This window comes from Mus pahari, chromosome 13 (assembly GCF_900095145.1).
Source record: "Mus pahari chromosome 13, PAHARI_EIJ_v1.1, whole genome shotgun sequence".
Lineage (NCBI taxonomy): Eukaryota > Metazoa > Chordata > Mammalia > Rodentia > Muridae > Mus > Mus pahari.
The window spans coordinates 18,126,700-18,146,080 of NC_034602.1; the positions used below are offsets into that span (position 1 = coordinate 18,126,700).

Below are 19,381 nucleotides of genomic sequence, written 5' to 3' on the forward strand. Positions count from 1 at the left end.
GATGAATATCTAAATTATGTAAGAATAATGATTTCTGCATAGAATGTGAATAGAGATGTACAATATAAAAGTAAAAGCAATAAAAATGATTGTTTTTAAAGTATTTTTTAGAATAATTTTTTCTGATAGTCATCCTTTTTAAAGAGGAACCTTTATATTTTAAGACATGTTGAATATGCTGTGGCCACTGTGAACTTATTTTCAATCAATACATGGGAAGAGGGGAAGCAAAGCAACGCCTCCGGCCCAAGGAAGAGCAGTTGCAATCTTTCTGAGGTGGCACATTCAGGAACTTAAAGGCCTTTACTCCACATCTCTATTTGTAGTCCACCTATTATTAATCCTGGTCTCTGAAATATATATGGCAGGAAGATATTTCCAATGGCGTTCTTCTAATTTAATACTGGTAATTTCTGGATGTTGCATTTGGTTTTCTGAAAAACATTAAATACTTTTATCAAAACTCTTACTGTCTATTTATCTATCATCTCAAGTACACAAAAGTATATCATCCTAAATGTGGAGAGCCACCTTTGAGGTCCAACTCTCTTAACTTTAGGGAGAAACTGTGACACAGTAGGAAGGGTGGACAGGAATGTCGTCACGTAGCACTGAGAGGAAGGCAGACATGAGAGCAGGGAGAGGCACTGGTTAGTGTGTGAACTGCCAACCACCTCTGGGGGAACACCACCAGAGCACAGCTGCTGGGAGCCCTTCCCTGCCCACTTCACTTCTGCTATCCTGGCCCTCCTGATCCCACAAGGCCACTTCCTCCTGTGTTTAACCTCTCCCCTGGAGATTGCTTTCCCCTCTCAGCATTGCTTCACCAGTTTTGTGGATCCCTTTCACACAGAGCGTGTGAATCAAGACAGTACCCATTCACCCAGGAGAGCCATGGCAAAGTTTCAGATGCTCTGTTTGGCTGGAAGTCTCCTTCAGGTTCCTAATCGGAAAGAGGAAGTCACACCCTGCCTCCTGAGGTCAGTTACTCTTCACAACCCTTGAACACATTTGCTGCTTCATCTCTGCCAGTCTCCCAGATAGTTCATCATGGTTCTTGTCCTCTGTGCACTCCTCAGGGAGAAGATAGGACCCTGCACCTCCTACTTTCTAAAGCCCCAGCCACCCAACAGCTGGCTCCTTGACCAAGATTGCCTCTTTCTTTGATCAGAATATGAAGTCTCCTTCATTTTTTTTTTTTTTTTTTGGTTCAAAAGCTCATACACAGAGAGACAAGTCTACGAACAATATTTCTAATAAGTGGTTTCTGTTTTGTTTTCTAGTGGTCTTTCTTCCCCTCTTTCCTAGAACCTGACCTCTGTCTTTCTGCCTCAGTGTAGGTGCCCTGGTGTAAAGGTGTGTGCGTCACCAACTTTTTTTTATTTGCACATCCTTTGTCTCACGGCTTCCATGGGCTAGCCTGACCAGAGTGGCATTCTTAAAAGCAATGACATCAAACCCTGAACTCTTGTTTTCCAGACTTGGCTTTATCTTTTCTGCAAATGGCACACCAAGCAAAGGAAGACACAGTTTCCTTCACCAGCCCTACTCTGACCTCCATTCCTCCTTCACCAAAGCATTCTTTCAATTACTCCCCATACTCCTGCCATCTCCCAGGTCCAGGTAATTTTGACCCATGTCATCTTTATGGGCTCAGCTTCTGCTCCCACTGGGAGCATACCCCTGCTTTCTCTGTGATTCCAAATGAGACGACACTGCCCAGTTTGGCCCTCCACGACCAGAACTGTTATAGTCAGAGCATCATGGGGCAGCTTTACTCACTGCTTTCCAGCGGGTCCTTGGGCAAAGCTGGGGAAATACCCACTAGTCTTGCTCCAGATCCCAACGCCAGCATAGTAATTTTCCTTGTCTGCCTAGACTCCACGACTCCTTCACTGTATGGCATGCCTCTGAGGTCCTGCCCCTTTCCCAAAGTCCACCTCAGCTTCTCAAACACTTAACTTTTTCTTTCTTGGACATAAGGCTTCTTTTCTTGACAATGATAGTAGCTGACCTTCCAACCGAGGGCTTCTAAAATTTTTTACATCTGTGGGGGCATTTTATGCTTCCAGTTGCCTTACGAGACACGTAAAGAACGGAACCCAGGCTTAGGAAGGTTGGGTCATTTCCCCCATGTTGCCCCCATTTACGAGCATCTCTGTTCTGATCCCAGAAACTTAGAATACCCAAGATACAATTTGCAAAACACAAGAAAACCAAGAAGAAGGAAGACCAACGTGTGGATACTTCATTCCTCCTTAGAATAGGGAACAAAATACCCATGAAAGGAGTTACAGAGACAAAGTTTGGAGCTAAGACAAAAGGATGGCCTATCCAGAGACCACCCCACCCGGGGATCCATCCCATCATCAGTCACCAAACCCAGACACTATGGCACATGCCAGCAAGATTCTGCTGAAGGGACCCTGATATAGCTGTCTCTTGTGAGGCTATGTCAGTGCCTGGTAAACACAGAAGTGGATGCTCACAGTCAGCTATTGGATGGAACAGAGGGCCCCCAATGGAGGAGCTAGAGAAAGTACCCAAGGAGCTGAAGGGGTCTGCAATCCTATAGGTGGAACAACAATATAAACTAACCAGTACCCCCTGAGCTTGTGTCTCTAGCTGCATATGTAGCTGAAGATGGCCTAATCGGCCATCATTGGGAAGAGTGGCCCCTTGGTCTTGTAACCTTTATATGCCCCAGTACAGGGGAAGGCCAGGGCCAAGAAGCGGGAGTGGGTGGGTAGGGGAGCAGGGTGGGGGAGGGTATAGGGAACTTTTGGGATAGCATTTGAAATGTAAATAAAGAAAATATCTAATAAAAATAAGAGCCTGCCTCTGAGGCTAGTGGTTCCATTCAGGGGCACCTGTCTCAGCTGCTTCCTTGTCTTTGCAGTGTCTGCCTTAGCTGGCAGGCACGAGGTTCTTGTCTATGACTTATTGTAGGCAACGTGCCTCACAAACAACTCACTCCCTCTGCATTATTGCCCATAGTATCAAGGACAGGTAAGGATTCAGCGATCAGAACAGCAAGTCTAGCTGCACCCTTTCGCTGTCCTCCGAGGGGCTCATCTCTGACTGGTTCCTATTAACCCTCACTGTCCTTGGAGGGGAGCCGTGAAGAAGCTTCCTGGAAAAACGTGATCTGAAGCTCAGAGTTGATGTAACCGTGTCAGAGCGGCCACAGAAACATCATACCAAAGGCCCCAAATGCGATGACACCCGATCTAATTCCTGGTAAAAGGTCTGTCAGTTTGAATAAAATGATTAGAAAAAATTTACAGTATTTAAGAAATAATAAGCTTTTTTTTTTTCCAAAAGGGAGATTTTTTTTTTTGTTTTCCTCTACTTTCAAGTAATTTTTATTTGTCTAGAACACCCACATAGTTCTATGTTAAAGAGACAGCAAACATTTAACTCTTACCAAGAAATTTCTGAGGCATAGAGCTCTTACGTTTGGCGACGTTGCTTGCCAGCCTGTCCAGGACAAGGGACCTCTCTGCTCCTATCTTGCACAGGTCTTCTGCCATCTCGTTGTGGTTAGTTTCTTCCTTAATGACTAAAGTCAAAGACAGTTAGAGAGGCTAGTTTAGAAATGCTTGCACTTGAAGATCCAGCTGTATCCAGTGTTAACTGCACATTTGTCAAGTGCCAATAAGAGCCGTTTCCCCATCCTCCAGCCCCTGGCAGAACCAGCTACAGCAATGCCACCTGCTAGGACCCCATCCTCCACCTGTTCAACCCACATTATCCCTAAGATCAACATTACAAGCTACTGTCTACCACCCAAGACTGGACCACAGTGCATTCACTGTGTGACTTTGGAGGGGCTTTTGTCAAGATTGCCTTAAGCAAATTTAACCACAACCATGAGAACCAAATATCATCAGGTCCAGAAATGAACAAAGGGTCTAAAGTCATAACTGTGTAGGGCTCAGTCCCCAACCACACAGCGCATGTCTAATGACCACACAGAAGTCGCACAGGGTAGGAAGTCGAGCAGCCATTAAGGTAAACACAGACATACAGGTTAACTCATTCCATCTGCTTTACCATCTCTCCCTGCCCATAAGTGAAGAAGATACAAGTTTGTCTCCTGCATAGTCTCATCTATCTTGACACCTAGTTTGCAAGGCAGGGACTTCTAAAACATATAATTCCTTCATTCCCCAGGAGCTTAGAGTGTAAAGTGATCAGCTTCTACTTTTTAACCAGCTCTTCCAATACTGTTTTTGCCTTGTGTTTCCCTTCTCAGGCCATTGATTTACCATAGGTTTATCTGGTTCTATCTAGCTTATCTTCATGTTCCTCAAAGAGTTCCATGAGCCATGGCTACATCTTCATGTAACCCTAGCCTTGTCAATATTTAAATATATTTTTTTCTGATAGGGTTTTTTTCTACAATAAATGGTTATCAAATGTTAACAAGATGCACAACATTTTTTTTTTTTGTGTGTGTGTGTATTAAAACCATGCTTAGATTTGGGTGGATATTCACAATGGCTGTGCCTTCATTCACTCCATCATTGTCTACATTTCCCCCTTGCCCAGGATGACCTGGTAGTTTCTGCCCCTTATTCTGTACCTTGCATGCCCACACAATCCTTACGCATTTTATATTGTCACTTTAAAACCTGCATTTCTAGTCAAATACTACCGCTGGCATATTCTGTTAACAGTGAATTATGAGGGTGTCTTGTTAAATAGCTCAACATTCAGCCCACTCTGATTAATAGGAGGAAATACAGAAAGTCATAAAATCTAATTCTAGAAGTCATTCATACACGTGATTTATCAAGCTAATTTACATATCTTCCCTTCTCTCAGGTGCCCCATCTCTCAGGTGACATCATACCACACCTCTGAGCCCCATACTTTTTCTCTGTCCTTGTGCCTGGGAGGCTCAGGAGATAGTTCCTTATCCTATGCAGATATCAGCCAAGTGTAACAGGTCTTCTTAACCTTTTTACTAAAGAAAATCATATTCAGAAAAACAAACCTTTTCTTACATCTCTTGAGCTTACATCTCTTGAGTTAGGCAGTTTTTAACTAATGGACCCATCCTAACTAGGTCTGTGGGGTAATGAGGTGACCTGAGGGAGATGGAGGGTTAAGGTCAGGAGATGAATGAGAGTGCACATGTTTACTGGCAGGATGGAGCCTCAATGCCATGTTCCCTAAGCCAGCACTCACTGTATATGTATAAGGCGGTGTTGCAGGGGTGAAATAGTGAAATAAGACGTTACCTAGGCAGCCACAGTTTGCAACTGCAGTGTCCCCCACAGGCCCACATGTAGGAGGCCTTGGCTCTAGGGCGATCCAAGGAAAAGTTGCTGGGAACCTTGAGGGGTGAGGTCTTGGAGGAAGTCCTTAAGTCACTGGGACATGCTCTCAACAAAGAACATGGGTCCTAACCTTTTCTTTTTTTCTTTGTCCCTGGCTTATGAGTGTCTCTATGGCAGGAGATTTCAGTGTACCTGTGCTCCCGGCGTGGCATGGCCAAAGCAATGTAGCCAACTGACCATGGTCTGAAACCTCCAAAGTTCCAAAACGGAATTGCCTTCTTCCTATTATTACTGGTTGTCTCAGACACCCATTACAGCGATGGAAGCTGGCTGGCACTGGCTTGGGGGCAACTATAATCATCTTGTGTACCTTAATGTGCCATGAGGCAGAGGCAGGCAGAACCTAATATAATTAAATGCCTGTGCCTGACTCTTTGGGCACACTGAGGTCAGACTGCTGCTTCTTGCAAGAATAGTTTCTCACTTCTTGAAAAAGAACTGGAGCATGAAGCCACCACTGCAGTGCTCTGACACCAGGCAGGACAAATTAGAAACTGATTCTCACTACAATGTAGTGCTCAATATACATCCAGCACTCTTCCTCAGGCTCAGAACCAGTGCCTGCCAGGTCTCCTAACAAGTTCTGCTTTCTCCAAGTGTGGATACGCAAAGTTCAGTCTAAATCAATGTTTAGTCCCAGCCTAACAGTTCTTGGAAGACCTTCATGAGTAATTAGTTTTTTTTTTTTTTTTTTTTTTTTTTTTTAAGAAAAAGACTCACATTTTATTTGGACGTTTAAAGACAAAGAAACAATCATGAACGACACTACTCTAGCTTGGTTATTTTATTTTCTCACTTGTGGTGCTGGAGATCAAACTCAGGGCTTCTTGCACACCAGGCAAGCTCGTTCATCACTTAGCTATAGCTTTAGGTAATTCTTGGTTTGAATCCCGCCCCCCACCCCCAACTGGAAAAAAAAAAAAAAAACAAACCAAAACAACCCAAACAACAATGACAAAATACCCTACAACACAGAATCTTAAAAGGGTCACTGCTGTTAAGGAGGTCTTAGGACAGGTTATGTATGACTGGTCAACTGAGAATTTGGGAAGTAGAGAAGCACGGTTTGTCCCTAGTGTAGTTGCAGTGCTATAGGACAAAAAGTTCCTCCTGTGGCTGAAACAGGCCACAGAGCCCCATCCTGACCCAGGTACTCAGAGTGGGAGGGGTGCAGCTCAGCAGGGGGCCTCAGCGCTTACCTGGGTACATGCCCGGAAGGCCCATGCTTTCCAAGTAGTTGTGGCATCGCTCTTTATGCTCCTCTAAAGAGCTTCGCTGTTTATAGCTCCGGCCACAATATCCACATTTGTGAGGCTTACCAACTGCAGAAAACACAATTGAGTTTAAGACTCCAATTAAATATTGGCCTTCTGGGTAATGGGGATGCAAGCAATACATTTGTAACCAAAAAAAAAAAAAGATAAAAAAATAATGTACTCTCTACTGAGCTATGACTATTATGGACTTAGTCAAAACTAATGAATTTTAAAAATGTTAATGCCCAGGTGACTCATTGATTGTACCAAGAATTCATGAATTTCATCTCAACCTATGACACTGACTTCAAGTGTGTCCTTTAATGGGAAAAAGTAAACAATCTCCATGTTCCAGTGTGGACAGAAACACGAGGAGAGTACAGATTCACTGTCAGGGTGGGCCTCTCCCAGGCTGACCCCTCACTGGGACAACCTCTAATGAATAAGGCGAAAATTCAGGAGGCAAAATGAAGATGCTCAAGAAATCATGGCAAGAAAAGGCTTTAATGAAATGGGTATTTCTAAATTGTATCTTTCTATATAATACAAATATATTTTACACTTATAGTACATACTATCCTGCTTAAGAATATTAAGAAAATACAATATATAAATACAAAATGAAAAGGGATATGGACAAGCCAAATTCATTTTCATATACCCGGAGAATACACAATGGGTTTTGCATAGGAAGAGCATAAGACAAGCCTCTGTTCTATACCCAAAGAATATGAGATGATGAAACTTCCAGATCGGCCTTGGACATTAGAACTCACGCTAATGGCTTGAACACTCTAAGCGTTCTCTGCATATCTGTTCAGCTTGGCATTCACTGTATTGGTCACTATGGTAGCTACCAGTTACATGGAATTTCTAAGTTTGGCTAGAGGACTAACATTTTAATTTTGTTTAATTTTAATTTACTGAAACTGAAGTGCCACACATGGCCAGTGGCTTTCAGGTGTGGCAACGTGGTTCTACAACAGGTTAGTCCTTCCTGGTTTTTTTGAGAGGTATTTTAGGAGAAGACTAGGAAAGGGTCCATATAATAGCTGTTTTAAAAGACTTCAATAAAGACCCATTTTTTTTTTAGACAAGATGGTCTCCAATTACTTTATGTGGAATATAGTTTTCATCTCAACATCACATTGTATTTCTTATGCTAAGTATGATATAAAGCCATCCAAACAGGGATGCTTAATAACTGGTAATTCAGTGTGACTTAAGTCTCTTTCCTAAGTGACCAGATGCTATGAAGATGCTCTCATGGAAACCAAAGCTTCATCTACAGACTCAAAAACAATTTTTATTTTACTTAATTTCATGGGTCTGAGTGTTTCTCCTGCATGGTTGTCTGGGTATCACTTGCTTGCCTGGTGTCTGCCCGCAAAGGCTGTAAGAGAGAGTTGGACTCCCTGGAACTGGAGTTACAGATTATTATGAGTCACCATGTGGGTGCTGGGAATCAAATGTGGCTCCTATGGAAGAGCAGCCAGTGCTCCAACTGCTGAGCCATCTCTCCAGTTTTATAGAATTTTTGTCTAGAGACAGTGATGTGCCACAAATGAAATATGGAACGAATATTGCATATGGCTGCACATTTATATTCTATGGTTACAGAAATCAATACATGTCCTTTCCTGAAAAAATTTTTTCTTTTTTTTTATTAATTTTTTTTCTGCAGAGGGAATAGGAGACAGGGAAGGGCGGGGAGGGAGGTGGAGAGAGGAGGGGAAGGGTGAGAGAGGGAGACACAGAGGAGTTTGGGGGTAAGGGGAGAGGAAAGAGGAAAGGGAGAACGGGGAGGGCTGAAAAAAATTTAATTTTAGTGATTTTGTCTCATGAATCAAATTGCCTCCCTGTATAAACGGTATGGCACCTGATTTTTCTTAGTATATGATTAACTTTAATGCTAGAACACGAGAACCAAACTGTCTCTAACAAAGTTTGTAGTTTCCAAAAGAGTATCAACCCTGATACCAGCACAAATTCCATTATCACAGTAGAGTCTAGAACCTCAGACCACCACCAGATGCTAGGGAAAGCTATGGTTGGCCCTAGCTTTTAATGGAATGTGGGCGTGGCCATTCATTCAGTAAGAAAATATAACACCCTGGACTTTGCGGACAAAGGCTGAAGTCCTGTCATTCTGGTAAAATTGCTTTGAATAAGGAAACACAGTGTTTCTTTTCTCCCAGAGCTGTGTTTGTTAAGCACATTTTCAGACAATGGAGTCACCCATGCCCCAGGGGTCTCTGGTGGACATCTTTACCAGCTCATTGGTGACTCTGTGGCAGAAATAACTGTCAGGAGCCCTCCACCTGTTTTAAATAACTATTCAAATAATTAGCCCCACCGAGAGGAGGATACCATCATGCCTTAAATGCAATGACCAAGCATGTAGGCAAAACGCAAAACTCAGCACTGATTTCACAAGGTGTTATCTTGCTATCTTACAGTTGAAGGATGGACATGAAGGAAAGATTTATATTGTAAGCCAGTAATTAAAGGGTGATAGTGCTGTGACTGTTGTCAGCCTAAAAGTGGGTCTTGGAATTTTCCACTGGCTTGGGAAGTTGTGCTTGCTGCCAATCTGAGTGCATGGTGCCTGCCAACTGTGTTTATGTGACTTTCTCCTAAGTCACCTGCCACCTACCCAGGTCCATATGCCACTCCCTGCCTTGCCGTGCCTTCACCTTGTGGAGCATCTACACACAGGCAGTGTTACCTCCATCCCAGGAGGCCTCCGGTTCTCCTCATTCCTTGTAGAAGACACCTTCCAGGTCTGAGGTAGTGTCCTACCTAAGACAGGGAGGTGTCTGTCCCCCGACACGTTCTCTGACCCACATGCTGCCAGAGAGGGCACCTCCTCAACCTTTCTCGGCAGTGCCAAGAAACTCGCCCAAGTCACAACTTCCTGCTCTACACTTTTAGGAGTCTCCTGACTTGTTCACTGCCAGTCAGGTAGGGAGGTAGAGTACAGGGGAGATGACACATAGCCTTAGCTCCTTTTCTTCTCTACAGCTGCCCACCTGGAGGTGGCCGCTAACCAGAAAGCCCAGCTCTGGACACCATCTATTAAAATGTGCACTGCAGTAACGCTCCACTCTCATCGGTCTAGAGTTCCTCTAAAGCAAATTCAGCCTGAGCTGACCCACGCCCTGTAGCCCTCCTGCTGTGGGAATCTCTCCTGATCCTCCAAACAGGACAGACTGTCTTTTCTTTCTGCTCCTGTAGGACCCTCAGGACTCTACCATGCCACACACGCATAGGATGCTGTTGAGGTGCTTAGGAAATACGGGGCAAAGAGATGGATAACTTGAGATGCATCTGTCCTGTTTGGGAAGATGAGCTGAGGACCTTTCTTCTGTCACTGAGCAACGACAGGGTGACGGCTTGTTATGACAGGGCACCCTTGGAGGGCAGGGGCAAGGCCCATCAACCTGGAGCTCCTAAAGCCAGTGTGGCACATGACACCACACGACAGCGCAGAATGGAAGCAACATATGTGTGTGACACACACTAGACCGCAAGCAAACATAGCACGTAGTTGCTGGACAAAATTCCTGTGTCTCAGACCTGGAGGCTTGTGGGGCTACTGGATAAGAAGCTACTCAGGAAGCAGAGGATGTATTCTACCTAAAGATGAGTCTGTGTGACAGGTTGGGAACATTCTGACAACTGTCCAGCATTTATGTAGATGGTCTTCTGAGACTCTAGAGTATCTGGGACGTCCCTACAGGGCAATTTTGCTGTCTGCAGTTTGCTGACAACTCTAGACTGATTAGTCCCATCAAAGCCTCTGTTGTTTTCCAGCCTGGGAGTTACTCTCTGGCAGGGGCAGTGTGCCCTGGGCTGACAGGGTAATATACTCTGACCAACCTACCTCTGTGCAAGGAAAATTATGTTTATTATTATTATTATTATTATATATTACTATATAAAATTATGTTTATTACTGCTGGTCAATATATTCCACATAAGCCAGTGATATGTGTGGCACAGCAATAGATGTGAGGGCATCAGCAGCCTACTTGAGAAAAATTCCCACTTATCTGACACGGTGGGAGGGGAGAGCGCTTCTAAAAACGCATCGAGGAGGCGAGGTTTCCTCATGCGTGCGCCTCCTACCCATTTCCTCTGGTGCAGTAGGAATAGTGATCACCACATAGGAGGCCAACACCCCAGAGGGCTGTGGACCGGGTGGGTTGGAAGGGCAGTGGCTGGGGACATGGAACACATGATCTGGGGCCCTACATGGCATCCCTGCCACGCCCAGCGAACCTACCGGAGTGCGTCCTCAGGTGGCCGGTGAGGGCGTCCCTCCGGCGGCAGGCATAGTTGCAAAGATGACATTTGAAGGGCTTCTCACCCGAGTGCAGCTTGATGTGCCTCAGGAGGTTGCCTTTCTGCGTAAAGGAGGCCCCACACTGGTTGCACTGGAAAGGCCGTTCACCTGGGCGAGAAGGGAAGAGGGCGGCCTGGTGAGAGAGCGCTGGGAGAGAGCTGCTAAGGAGGGCTGCCTCGAGAAAGTTGTTTCCCATGGGCTTGGTGACTTCCACCGGCTGCAGGTTTGATAGAACACGAGGCTTTCAGACTAAACCTGCCAGCTGCTTAACGCTTCACTGGCTGGGTCAATTTGATCTGAAAATCTAATTTTTTTTCCCTAAATCAGAATGGCACATCACAATGCAAATTCAAACTCATTTAAATAAAGTGACTGCAACATTTTGTGATGAAGAGTCACTCTTCCTGATCAGCAGTTTTGGAATAAACCAATATCCAATTTTGCGTGTTGTGGCATTTGGTGGGGTTTTTTAATGTGGCTTTTTTCAAAGGGTCTTTAAAATATGCCACTGAAGCAGCAAAATAAAAAGGAAACTCATTAAAAATGCATTTCAGGATCACAAGTTCATTTCAGCGTTACATTCTTATATTTAAATGAAAGGCACTTCATTATAACAGTTATAATAACTTCTTTTCATTTACATTTTCCCTGTATTTTCCCTTTCAATTTCTTCTCCATTACCTGTCTGTCCCTAAGCAGGCAAATCAGGAGAGAGACAGACAGAGAAAGTGTGAGCGTGAGAGGGAGAGACTGGAGAAAGATTGAATAAAATAGAAGTTCAGGAACAGGACAGCCGCGCGGGCCTGTCCTCCAGAGGGAACCCCTGGCTCCGGCGCTCACTCGGCAGCACAGCGAGTTGCCTGAGATAACCTGCCTTGCCCTTTCCTCGCAACTCGGAGATCCTGCAAATTCATTTTTTGTGTCCACAGTAGACAAGTCGTGTTCCAGGTACAGATCTTGGTGCCTATGGAGGCGTTTCCGAGGAGGTCGCTTGGTTTGTGACTGAGACCGCCCAGGGCTCCTGCACTATGTGCCCAAGAGCTTTGGCTTACACCCTGGGTCTGGAGATGGTTGCAAGAGCTACCTCTGAATAAGGAGTGTATGACTGTCCTGCTGGGTGGACACTAACTCAGCCTTTAACTCTCAGGGTGATGTGCCCATCGTGTTCCGTATAAACGCTGCTTTTGAAAAACAGATGCTTCATTTAAAAGACCATTATGTATGAAACCCATGTCCCGAGACACATTTCTGTTAAGGGTGAACAATGTGCTAAAAATACCCAATTAACATTTCTCCAACTGGGAAATGGAGAGAGGTGTTTTTTTTTTTTTTTTTTTTTTTTTTTTTTTTTTTTTTATCTCAGTGACTGAAGACGAGCTCAGGTGGTACTATTAAAACCTGTGCCAGGTTAAGCTTTAATGTGCATACTGGTACTAGAGTTTCCTAATTACCTCTAGATCTTTTTCACTGGGCATTGCAAACACAAAAGTTAGAACTAATTTACAATGGTATTTAGTGGCCAGTCAGAGGGTTCTTGATACTAACCAGTAAGTATTCAACGTTTCCCAAAATTCCTGTCTGGATTAGAGCCAGCTGACCTTGAAGACCCCATTTAAAGCCAAGGAGGATGGAGAATGGTAACTGTAGGTATTAGCATTTAGAAGCCTCACTACCCACCAGCAGGTCTGTGAAACCCAAGTGCACACTCAGCGGATACTGTGTTCACAAAGTGTTCAGCTCCAATCGGATGAGTGGGAACAAGAAAAATAAGCAGTGTATGCAGGAAGATCCAGCTGGGGAAGCAGAACATGCCTAATACTGTAGCTGCTACTTAGGGAGGGGAGGCCCTCAGGCTGCATGGCAAAGCACATATAACAGGTTCAGGAGACACTCCTGGTGATCCAGGTGGGCAAAGTCACTTGCTTAGCAGCTGAACGACCCATTTCTGAGCTGGGAGGTGCTCCAGAGCCGCGTCTCCCTGGTGTGCTTTGAGCCAGTGTTCTGGTCATTGGGAGGCGGAGGGGACTGATGACGCCTTTGAATTATCCATTTCTTTGAATTTGATAATTCCAAAGCACACTGTTCTTCTACAGGAAGGGAAGGTGGGCATTCTTTGGGGACTGAGACCTGCCTTCTCATGTGAGTCAAAGATCTCTCCATGGGGACTGCTTGCCTGGTGTCTCAAGCCTTGCTACAAAGCAAGGTAAGGCAGAGTTACCGCAAATCTACTGATTTCCAATTGCTTGTGTGGGCATGAATGTACAGCCCATGGTGGGGAGTCTTAAAGACCACATTTCTAAAATGGACCATATGGTATTTCACTCAATGCAGGTGTTACACATAAGGGGGTGTGTTCAAAGAGCTGGATCATGGAACACAGCCCACGTCTGTTTCTGTTGACAGTGGCCATGACCTGTTTCCCAGAGGACAACAGCTTGTAGCTAAGTTAAGGTCCTCTAAGCTTGTATCCACCTACATTTAACATTAGATATTGCAAATTCTAAATTTAATTTCCATCCCAGGAACCCCACACTTTTTATTCTGTCACAATGTTTGCAACACATTACTTGGGTAATAAAGAATATCTTCTTTAAAAAAAGAAAAAAAAAAAACCTGGTAGAATGTCCGAGGGCCTGTCTGCAGAAGGTAGATTTAAAAAAAAAGCCTGGCCTACAAGAATAGATGTGTAACTACCACGCCTGTGGCAACACCTGCTAGGCAGGAGACCACAGGAAGCCAGCCCCTTTGCTCTGCTCAAGCTACTTCCTATTATTCTTTGCTATTCAGAATAATGATGCTACAGGTGGGCCCCCCGCTGCACGTCTGCTGCTTCCTACCACCCCAGGGTGATCCTCAGATGCACCCTGAGCTGTTGGTGGGTACGCTGGGGTTGTGACACTTGAATCAAACATGAAACCAACTGAGCACCCAAGGGGAAGTGACACACGGGTGCCCACAAGCCATTTAGAAAATGGCAGCAGTGGAACGTCACCCAGTGAGAGGAGCAGAAGCCGGGCTATGCCCCCTGAGATCTTTGTTTACTAGAAAGGGGCTGCAAGTCATGAGCATGGTTGATTGGGTCATGGGCAGTGGGAAGAAGAGAGGCTCTGGTGCACATCCTAGCTTGTCCACTGGGGCAGCACGTCCTACATCAGCTCCTCAAAGGCCACAGAGATGGCTCTGCTTATTGTCCTGTCCTCAACAGCGTGTCCCCAGAGGCTGGTTGTGCTCCAGGTTCCACGCCCAGCATTCTTGAGGACTTCCTAGGAATGCTGGGTCTCCAGATTCTCCCAGAGTCTGAACTAGGACCTGCATGTTCTCAAGATTCCAAGTGATTCACAGCTCCTTTCACAGGGGTGGGCTGGAGGGCAGTATTCTCACTACCTGCTGTTATTGTAGAAATGCAGAGCCCAAAACGTTGCTGACACATTCCGCCCAGACCCGGAAGAGAAAACCTGTCTGTTCTGTCTAGCTATTCAATCCTAGTTGGCTAAATGGGGTTCTTACTTCAACCTGGGGATTTCTATATTCACGTATATGAAGATATACTGTGGAGCTGACCATGACCAAACTTTGTGTATGTGTGCATGGGTGCGTGTGTGTAGTCTCTTCCTGTTTCCTCTTTCTGTAAGTTATCTGTTCCATATTGAAGAGCTTAGCATATTGGGGTAGATATGATACTTAGTCACTATTTGTTGAGGAAAGTATGTGGCAAATATCAGGTACCCCACTCCCAGATCTGTTGATAGCAGGTTTAATCATTACATGTAATTCTTCTTCTTCTTCTTTTTTTTAAATCAAGGCAGGCAGTCATATGTTAGCAATTTACTACATCAGAATTTGATTCATTTGTCAAATATCTAAGGGGACTTTCACTGTACAGTCAGAGGTTTGCTCTCTATCAGCAGTGGTTTGCTACAGGCCTTAGACTGGTTGAGCCTATGTCAAGGGGTCTCCACGTTAATTTCCACCGCCTCACAGAAGGCAAGAGCAAGGTCACCTTCACACTTGGTTTTCTCGGGGCTGGGTATGCCAGGTCTATTTCAACGAGTAAGTTGAGAACGAAAAGGTCCTCTCAGAAAAGTCAAATTTGCCTAATTTTAAAGCTAAACTTTTGTTGAAGACAAATATTTATTAAAGTATCATCTTATAAGTCATTTGTACATATACTATACATGGAAGATATAATTTTGGAAACTGCTTCTGCTCATATATAAAACCCAATCTTGGAAATGTCTTCATTCCTTGGTGATGACACTACTGCTCCATACCTGTTCCAGCTCCTGTTTCCTTTTTGGATAACACACGCTTGTTGAGTCCCATGTAAGAAACAGACAAGCCTGTCATTTTCAAGCCATCTTCCTCAGCTTCCTGAGATAATCTAGTAACATATGCTACCATTCATCTGTGCTTGTTGTTGTTCTCCCTCCTGGGCACTGCAGTAGCAGATGCCAGCCTTCTCATGCCCCAAAGAAGTCAGTGTATGGGTAGTGATTGCCCAGGCTCTCTACATTTTACACGTGAGCTTTCTGCGGCTAGGAGAGTTGGGTGAATTCGCTAGGTTATAATATCTACCTTTCAAGAAACTTCTATGGAAAGAAGAGTAATGTCTCTTTTTCGTTCCAAAGAAACCTTATACCATGCAAACAACTGTTCTCAACACCACTGATGTTTATAGGAAGCCTCTTTAGTGTCCTTAGTGATGGTGGAGTAACAGTTATGTTGAACAAGGAGCTGGCTGTTCATGTACATGTGGAACAGGAGTAGAACAGCCAACTGAAGCTGGTTAGGCTTCGCACAGTGCCAGTGGCAGGGGTAGGCATGGCTCCTGCACATTTTCTTGGTTTTGAATAGACTACTGCATTCTCTTATTCTCTTAAATCCTTGTGCAAACTTTCTACCATAACAGGAGTTTGGCAGAAAGTCCCCGACTGCTCTGGGATGAAAACCTGTGGCAATATGGCCAGCTGACCCAGAGACTCAGACTGTAGGGTGAACCACTTTTTGCTGACCTACACCCTTTCTGAAAAAAAAAAACAAACAAACAAAAAAACCCAACCGTTTTGCTGCTAGGCCAATGCCTCACTAATGATTCACTAATGCCGCAGAATAGAGAATCCCAAGTGTTAACAAGATTAAAACAAGTATTCTATGTACAGTTTCTTAGTGAGAAATTTGTGAAGTCAGTTTTGGTGTGTCTCTAGCTTTTGATCTCGTCATGTGAATGATGGACATTTTGGACATGAGAGTCAGCACTGTGGCTGGGATTTTTTTTCCCTTTTTCTAGTGAGTGTACTATCAGAGTCTCAGAAGCGGACACACACACGCTGTTAGCCTTCGCTTTCGTTCACAGGGTTGATTAGGTACACGAGGAGAAGACTTTTCAAACACTGCCCCAGAACAAGAAAGCTGTGCCTCAGTACAACTTGGGAGCTATTTATATGCAACTGCCGCCCACCCTGCTAGTCAATGGGGAACAAGCTTCAAGACCACATTCTTTTCCCCACCCTCCTGCACTTTGAACTTAGGGACTACATGTGCTAGGTAGGTGCTCTACAATACAAAGTTGCAGCCCCAGCCCTTGACAGTACATTTTGCTCCTTCAGCCCCCACAGGACCTCAGGAGACACTCAAGGAAAAACTCCCAGGCCTTACCAGTATGACTTCTTTTGTGAACCATGAGCACATTGGGCCCGATGCAAACGATCCCACAGATATCACACTTTAGTTTTCCGTTAGGAAGTCGAATGCCTCCAACTCCTGACAAAGCCGAGCTGCCTTGGTCCCTGTGGGAGCCATTCATTTTCTCTCCCGAGGCATCAAGCATTCGTAAATCCTCTGCACATTCTTCCCCATTCATTTCACAGGCACGCCCATTCTCTTCATCACTCTGAGTCTCTACTTTAACATTACTGGCTGAAAGAGACAACACAGGAGGCCACTCAGTGTCACTGCAAAAATAAGTCACAAGATAGCAACACAGCAGCAACAAGGCATCAAATAGACAGTTGGAGCTTCTAAGCAGTTTTGAGCCTGTACCTGGGGGCGCGCAGTCTGAGTGGTGCGTGCACCAAGCTTCCAGACAGCGTGGATGGCACCTACGGGATGCACTTAGGGATGCAGGGACAGAGGCAGGTCTAAACGGGTGAGTATTTTCTTATGCATATGCACAACAAATTTGAAACAGCTCTTTGCTCTTTGGAGCTCTGATTCCAACTCCTCGCCCAAGTTCCATTTTCTTAGCAATTGGCTTTCTTTTTTATCTTATAGCGGCATACCTCAGCCTGTGCACCTAGAGGTGTCCCCACATCGCCTTCATTTGCTAAGAGGTTAGCTGGAATAGTTTATGAATGCAACAGGTAACAGTCTTTCAGACAGGAAGATGCTTGTAGGTTAACAAAGATAAACACCGCTACTGACTCCGCTGTAGTCCCAGCACAAGTCATGTAGTTTTGTTATTCGCCTATTCATTTTAAAAAGAAAATACAACACATTGCATAAACACGCTCCTGAAACACTAATGGTACAGTGATAAATCCCACATGCAATGGTCAGTAGAAACTGTAGCCATAATTTCTCACAGTGTTTTTCATAGGTGCATAAGAGTTAGGGACATATGCTGCTCTAAGTAAAATAACCAGTGAGGTGATTGGGACATAATTAAGACGCAGGTATTTGCTTTTCATTTGCGTGTATGTGGGAGTGTCTGCTCGTATGTATGCACACTGTGTGCAGCTTTGTGGGACTAGAGCTACAGGCTTTTGTGAACCACCAAACGTGGGTGCTTAGAACTAAATCTGGGTCCTCTGCAAGTCAATTACTATTAACCATTGATCTGAATCTCCAGCCTCTATTTGACATAACTTCTGAGGAGCACTTTTGGCCAAGGATTCTCAAAGTTTGGTCCCCAGAGCAGCAGGGTTCCCAAATTCTGGGGTGAATTCAACTGTGTGTTTAAATAGACCCTTGAGGGGGATCTAAGTTCACTTTACAATGGATAATACCCAGTTAAAGTAGCCCACCTGCTTCACAGCCAGAGAGATAATCTTATTTCCCAAATTTCTCTCGACTGGGACATTTGAGGTCCTGACACCAAGAGAAAACTGCCTGATCTGGAGGCTTGGCACCTTTATTTAAAGGCACAGTGATTTTAGGCAGTTCATCTGAGTACTCTGTTCCTCATTCCTCATCTGTAAATACAGGAGCTTTCATAGCCATGGCCAGCCTGGGGCAGCTGAGAGGACTAAGGGAAGCAGCAATTGACACAGCAAGTGACATCCACCAAGGCTCTGCCTGACCCCAACAGTGCTTATTGTACTTACCTTGTACTAGACCTCTGGTACTTTAATGGCACTTGCCATTTAACCTCACAACAACTCGAAAGGGGCACACCATTAGCATCCTATATTTTGTAGTGGTAGAGGTATAGTTCAGTCAAAGAACTTGCTATGGTCCCAGAGCTAGCAACCTGCTAGCTCCAGGTCTGGGAGGTCTCTACAGAGAGGTCTCCAGTGCCTACTTACTGCCAATATTATCCTGTTAGCTCTTTGCAGAAAAGGCTTACTGGCTTAGTAATGGGATGAAACGTACGAACTGTAATGGGGAATTCTCAAAAAGCTTTTCCCTACACGACTCTGATTCGAGACTTTGCAAATCAGCTGTCCTCACTTCCCTCAGAGGCCGGATCCTATCCATGTGGCAAGAGAGGAAAGGTCTGCGTTTCACACAGTGGTGATTAATGACCCTGGACTCTGGAGTATCGATTCTTAGGTATCTTTGGGTAGATTCAAATTCATCAGTATCTGCACTCACATGGCTATGGTTTGGAAAAGGTTTATTCAGGGTGAGAACCTGTTCTGAGCTGGGACCTGGTGGGAAGTCCTTAGATGGCTAATGGCGTCCCCTCAGAAAAACTGTGAGACTATATTGTCCGGGTCAGCCACTTTCTACTTTCCAACGTCTGATGTGTGATTGACTCTGACACATGCTCCTCATCACCATCATTGGCCGTTCTCACCAAAGCCTTCCCTGTTGTTTGCCTGGAACCTCTAGAGTCTAACCAAATACACTGTTCTCGGTGAACTCCTTGCTTTGGGTTTTCACTTAGCAATGCAAAGCTGACTAAGAGGAAGACAGGCCTGTGCTAGAGCAATGTCCTATCTAGCCACTTAAGTCCCTTACCAGATGTAGATGCCACACTCAACTTCTTATCCTCCACAATTAAAGCTAAATGAATTTACATTGTTTATATGCTAACTAGTCTGTGGAATTTTTGTTATAGCAACAGACCATAGACTACGTCAAACTTGCTCTCTAGGAAGCACAGTAAAACTACAAAAATCTCAACCTCTGGTTATTTTTCAATTCTCTCTCTCTCTCTCTCTCTCTCTCTCTCTCTCTCTCTCTCTCTCTCTCTCTCTCTCTCTGTG

The 19,381-nt window shown here is 44.7% G+C and overlaps 1 protein-coding gene across 4 annotated transcripts in view; it reads right to left on the minus strand.

The window, feature by feature from the left end:
• The window catches only part of Ikzf1 (IKAROS family zinc finger 1), an 89,207-nt gene that overhangs the window by 8,675 nt on the left and 61,151 nt on the right, over window positions 1-19,381 (minus strand). For 2 of the 4 annotated variants that reach the window (XM_021210474.1, XM_029545409.1), the window contains 4 exons: window positions 16,608-16,868; window positions 10,893-11,060; window positions 6,548-6,670; window positions 3,428-3,562 (listed from right to left, as the gene is read on the minus strand). In XM_021210474.1, the coding sequence (XP_021066133.1) occupies window positions 3,428-3,562; window positions 6,548-6,670; window positions 10,893-11,060; window positions 16,608-16,868 (687 nt within the window). The remainder of the gene's footprint in view (window positions 1-3,427; window positions 3,563-6,547; window positions 6,671-10,892; window positions 11,061-16,607; window positions 16,869-19,381) is intronic. The other 2 variants (XM_021210475.1, XM_021210476.1) reach the window with 2 other exon arrangements.